This window comes from Fulmarus glacialis, unplaced genomic scaffold (genome assembly GCF_000690835.1).
Source record: "Fulmarus glacialis isolate BGI_N327 unplaced genomic scaffold, ASM69083v1 scaffold47290, whole genome shotgun sequence".
Classification (NCBI taxonomy): Eukaryota; Metazoa; Chordata; class Aves; order Procellariiformes; family Procellariidae; genus Fulmarus; species Fulmarus glacialis.
Window position 1 is genome coordinate 1 of NW_009187993.1, and position 5,950 is coordinate 5,950.

Below are 5,950 nucleotides of genomic sequence, written 5' to 3' on the forward strand. Positions count from 1 at the left end.
CCCCCCCGCCCAAGACGGTAGACCCTTCTAATATTTCAGGCATACTTTTAAATTTGACACATCTCATTAAATGAGTTCATTCTAAATCCTAAATACAGATAGTGTCTGAGTTGGGACAGTTTGGATGAGAAAAAATGCATTATAATGCATTTGCTGAAGATGTTAATAAGTAATTTGCTATTTAAACGTATTTAAACTGCAAACTTTGTAAGACAAGTTTGTGAGTGTTTCACATGTAATTGTAGAAAATTGTTACAAAGAAATCTGATCTGTTGTTGCCTAAAGTGTAAGCAGTAATATTTTAGGACCAGTTATGCAGATCTCACTCTCCATGGAATATTCTTTTACATGAGTTAAAATCACTCTGTATGTATCAAGTGAAAATGTTTCTTTGAGGGAAATTAATGCTTTGGCAGCTTGGAAAACATTACACACCTCAAATAGCTGTATCTATTTATTCTGTTGGATTGTCTACAAATAAAAACATTTTAGCACAACAATAATACTAGTTTCATAGTATCCTAACTTAATCTGATTTTTTACAACTAAGATTTAACTTGATTTGGTGATAAATTCTTTCTTTCTGGCTTACTATCTGCTTTTTCCTTCAAAAATATGTTGCTGTTTTAGAAATATTTATTAGGTTTTGTTAGTTAACATGAATATATGTAACAGAGCTTACTAGATTTTTGACCTTTCTGTGTTGTAATCATTAAACTGTGTTCATTGTGAATGGCAAAAATATTCAGCTTTTTAAATTTCATTAGTCCTCCAATACCATAAAGAAGTTGCTCTGAATAGTTTTTATGTACAAATCAAGGTTTTTTAAAGCCACACTTCCTTGAGCAGGCACCCATTTTGATATGGCTCTTATGCTCACCTTTACCCTGTGAAGTTTAAGTAGCTTTAAGAACTTTAGTTTCTTGGGTTTGGGAGTCTTGTTTGTTTTCTTCGTAAATCTAACATTAATTTCATTAACTGGTACATTTGGAAGCAAATGCCTCTTCTCTCTCTGCATGTCTTTTCTGATATAGAAACAGAATGTCTGGGTGGAGGTTGCTCTTACATTTCTTTTGCAATCAAGTCTAATACTGTTTTGGAACATTCCTCTTTTTTTAGATGAGAATAAAAATATTGCAGAGGGACTGTATCAGAAGGTGAAAATACTGTGTTGGGTCATGACTGGACCTCAAAATCTAGAAAAGAAAGCCAAGCATGTTAAGGCCACTTGGGCCCAACGTTGTAATAAAATACTTTTTATGAGCTCTGAGGAAAATAAAGACTTCCCAACTGTGGGCCTAGAAACCAAAGAAGGCAGGGACCAACTGTACTGGAAGACTATTAAAGCTTTTCAATATGTATATGACCATTATTTTGATGATGCTGATTGGTTTATGAAAGCAGATGATGATACATATGTTATATTGGACAATTTAAGATGGCTTCTTTCAAAATACAGTCCTGAACAACCCATATACTTTGGAAGAAGGTTTAAGCCTTATGTGAAACAGGGCTACATGAGTGGAGGAGCAGGATATGTTCTGAGCAAAGAAGCTCTGAAGAGATTTGTTGCTGCATTTAAAACGAACAAATGCTCTCACAGTTCCTCAATTGAAGACCTAGCACTAGGAAAATGCATGGAGATCATTAATGTGGAAGCAGGAGATTCTAGGGATACAAGTGGTAGAGAAACCTTTCATCCCTTCGTTCCAGAACATCACTTAATCAGAGGATACCTACCAAAAACATTCTGGTACTGGAATTATAATTATTATCCTGCTGTAGAGGTAAGTCCTTAGGTACCCATTTTATGAATTATATCTTATGATGTGTATGAATGTGTATGATGTGTGAATTAGCAGTTTAATAGCAGCTCAATATATTTTAGAAAAGAAGATTTTGTTTTGATATCCTGTGATACACCTGTGTGTAGATGTGTTAAATACACTAGTCATCAACTACAAGTTGATGCTAAGAACTTAATGTTCCAGAAGAGCTAGTGAATCTTAAATTATTATTGCAGTTTTGCTATGTTCTGTGGACAGCAAAAAATGATGAAACCTTTTTGATGCGTTTGTCTAGTGTCACCACTACTACCTTCCTTGCAAAGTTATTGTTCTGTTTTGTTCCCTCACATTTCACACACAGTGTCCCTAGCTTCTCCAGCCACCCAACTACCAGTGTGGAGTGAGAAGCGAGACCAGCGTGGTTCATTCCAAGCTGTGTGTGCTGATTGTACAGAGCCAGGTCAAACAGTATGGCTTAGTTACATTAAAGCTTACTGAAAGGGAAGGTGGCACTGATACACCTTTATCTTCTACCCAACAGCAAACTTTGCATAAAACCTGTAGAAATAGAAGTAATTTTGAGACTCGCTTATGATTGTAGTTGATTAACATTGTCTAAGAGATTCCCACGTTACTGGAGGGACTAGTGGGTAATGGTATGTGTGACTGTACTGCCTGCTAGTCTTTTCCCTTTCAAATGGAGATGTGCTGCAGTATACTTCTCTTATCACTGATAACTGTGTGCAGTGTTACCTGGCTTGAAAGCTGGTAGCTGCCCTGCCCTCACTTTTTATTGAAGGTTGCTAAAATTACATGTAAGTGAATTCCATTGAAAAGACTACAGAAGAATGGACGTTGCCTAGAAGTGAAATAAAAGCATGACCCAAACAAGGAAATATGATTAGATTTAGCAGTGTGCCCTCGTGGCCAAGGCGGCCAACAGCATCCTGGCCTGTATCAGAAGTAGTGTGGCCAGCAGGAGTAGGGAGTGCCCCTGTACTTGGCCCTGGTGAGGCCCCACCTCGAATACTGTGTTCGGTTTTGGGCCCCTCACTACAAGAAGGACATTGAGGTGCTGGAGCGTGTCCAGAGAAGGGCAACGAAGCTAGTGAAGGGTCTGGAGAACAAGTCTTATGAGGAGCGGCTGAGGGAACTGGGGCTGTTTAGCCTGGAGAAGAGGAGGCTGAGGGGAGACCTCATCGCGCTCCTCACCACCAGTGAGGTGGGTGTTGGTCTCTTCTCCCAAGTAACAAGCGATAGGACGAGAGGAAATGGCCTCAAGTTGCGCCGAGGGAAGTTTAGATTGGACATTAGGAAAAATTTCTTTACTGAAAGAGTGGTCAGGCCTTGGAACAGGCTGCCCAGGGAAGTGGTGGAGTCAGCATCCCTGGAGGTATTTAAAAGACGTGTAGATGAGGCGCTTAGGGACATGGTTTAGTGGGCATGGTGGTGTTGAGTTGATGGTTGGACTCGGTGATCTTAGAGGTCATTTCCAACCTTAATGATTCTATGATTCTATGATTTCCTTATGTAGTTCTATTGAATTCTTGTCTACCTTCTGTAGAAGTGGAGGCAAGCGTGAGAGCTGGCAAAGCTAATTTTTTAAAAAATTATTTTGTTGTAGCAACAAAAATGGCATTTACAAGCTGAAACATTCTGTTCTGCAAGAACTTCAGATTGTCCTTTGTATTCCACACCTGAAATCTCGGTTTAAAAAAAAAACAAACGGGGGGGAGAGCAGGGCGCTACTTGAACTTAAAGCGATCTGAAGGTATTCTGCATTGTAAACTGCGATGATCATATAATCTGCGATGTGGCTTCTTTTTTAGGATTATAATCTCACTTTTAAAGGTATTACTTTTCAGCAAGCTTTGAGATTAGCATAAGTGGCCAAAATCAAGGATAGGATGTGGGATTTTTTACACAGTAAATCTGGAAAAAAAAAAAAGTCTAGTTCTTCAGTAGACTTTTTTCATTGTAAAGCATCTATTTTTATACTTGTATTCAGCGGCTAGAGCATTTCTGTAGTTTAAAACAGCTATGATACTGTATTTAGTGTGTCAGGATGCAGCAGCATTAGCTATGGTTGCAGTTCACGGGTGGCTGAGCTGTGGACAGTTACATCTGTAACCAATGCAGTGGTGGTGAGGATCTGTAGTGGAAATGGCATATTTGATCCTGTCCTATCATATTTGTGTTTGGATAGAGACTACTTCGTCTGGTATCAAAACCAAGCTATATTGGTTAAACTTAGTAAATATTGAAAGAATAACAATTATGTAACAATTGTTCTCTTCAATGTCTGTAAACGTTGAATCTTAGTCCCAGTCAGAAATGGAATAATAGCAGCTCTGCAATCAAACCTGATGAACACCCCCCCCACAAAACTATCTTCCAGAAAAGTGCTCTCAAAGCTAAATTTGAGCTAGGAAAAACAAGTTATAACAAATGTGTTAACAATGATCTTTTAGCGCTTAAAAGCGCGTTTAGCACTTAATAATGTCAATGAAATTAATAAACTTTAAAAAAAAATAGTTCCAAAATGATTTGTTACAGCTTCCTATATGTAGGAAGTTGGATACTGACAATTTTGCCAAACTGTATGATGTGTGAACACACAGACACAGGTGCATGTGCACACACATTTGGCTTATATACTCTGGATGGATGCTGTCAAGAATAACAAGCACATATTGTTTCATAAATAAATGCAATGCATTTAGACCAGCATAAAAAAAGAAGTACAGAAAAGCAGAAAACCTCTCACATTAATGAGGGCAACTAGTTTTTTCACTGGCTTGATTACAGAAGCAAAAGACTTTGTCCAACTTTATTTTGGAAAGATGCTTTGGCAGATATTTCTGATACATTTTGCTTGCCTAACATTAAGCTTTGAAGTATATGAACGACTGATGATAGTGAATTTCTTACCATGAAGTCAAGTATGTGTCTGAATTCTTCCTGGATCTTTAATCTAGGGCATGCTTTGCAATTCTTGCTGATTATTTTGACTTGTTTTGTGTTTTAGGGTCCTGGATGCTGCTCCGATCTAGCAGTTTCATTCCACTACGTTGATTCCGTGACTATGTATCATTTGGAATATTTGATTTATCATCTCCGTCCATATGGGTATTTGTATCGGTACAATCCTGATTCGGCAAAGAATCCAGAAGAGCAGAGCAAAAATGAAGCACTGGAGGATAATCAAAAGGCAAAGCAAAAAACTTCTGAGAATTAGTTGAACTTTGAAGAAAACGAAAAGAAGCCAGTACAATGAATAAGAGTCTCCTCAAACTCCTGCATGAAGCTTGTGGACTAAAATTACTCATGGCGATTCTTATTTCAAAAATCATGTTGGCAGTACTTCCTGTCACTGTCTGTGTACAACAGAGTCCAGTGCTGGCTCTGACTGTTTGGGATAGTGTGACCTTGCAGCCCTGCTCATGAAGATTTGGGGCCCTAAAGCTGTGAAATAGGAGGTTGTTCTGGTACACTAATATCTGGAAGAATTTGTGTAAAAAACAGTGGACGCGTTCAAAGATAATCATACAGTATTTCTGTTCCTTTTTCTGTTCTCCTCTGTTTCCTTTCAGATGTTCTGTTAGGACAGTTCTAATATTATAAATTGGATGCTGCACAGTCAGATACTTCATGATGACTTTCTTTAGTATTCTCAATATCTTGAAGTTACTGAGGTGTGAAAATAGAGTCTCAAGTCTGCTTTGCCTTAACAACAGACTGGTTATTGTGAATAGGCAGAGATCCACCCAAAAGATTAATCTGAATTGTTTCAGAAATGGTATTCACTGCTATGAATTATTTTAAAAAGTTTTAAATCTCTATTGTACAAAACAATATGATGTTGGATCACTACTGTTTTAGGGAGAAACACAGAAAGAGTTACTATTGTTTAAATTGCTGAGGTGATGCAAGCTGCTTACGTATTTGCCTGTGGCGCTTTTTTTTTGTATTAACTTATCCTGTTGGTTGAATGGATATAAAAATTCATCTCAGAATTTCTCAGCATAAGATAAGGTAGATTTTTTGAAATATAAGTCTCTTCCATCACACCTTCCATGTAAACCATAAAGAATAGTATCTTAGCAAAGTTACAATGGCATTATAATAACTTGGTTTCAGCCAGTATTATAATAATTAGTTTG

At 37.6% G+C, this 5,950-nt stretch overlaps 1 protein-coding gene across 1 annotated transcript; it reads left to right on the plus strand.

Moving 5' to 3' along the window:
* Window positions 1–1,119: 1,119 nt before the first annotated feature.
* Window positions 1,120–5,333, plus strand: C1GALT1 (core 1 synthase, glycoprotein-N-acetylgalactosamine 3-beta-galactosyltransferase 1; the record flags this gene model as incomplete). Its single annotated transcript, XM_009576957.1, has 2 exons — window positions 1,120–1,787; window positions 4,816–5,333. Coding segments are annotated over 2 exons (878 nt in total), but the record flags the coding sequence as incomplete, so codon positions are not given.
* Window positions 5,334–5,950: the final 617 nt, after the last annotated feature.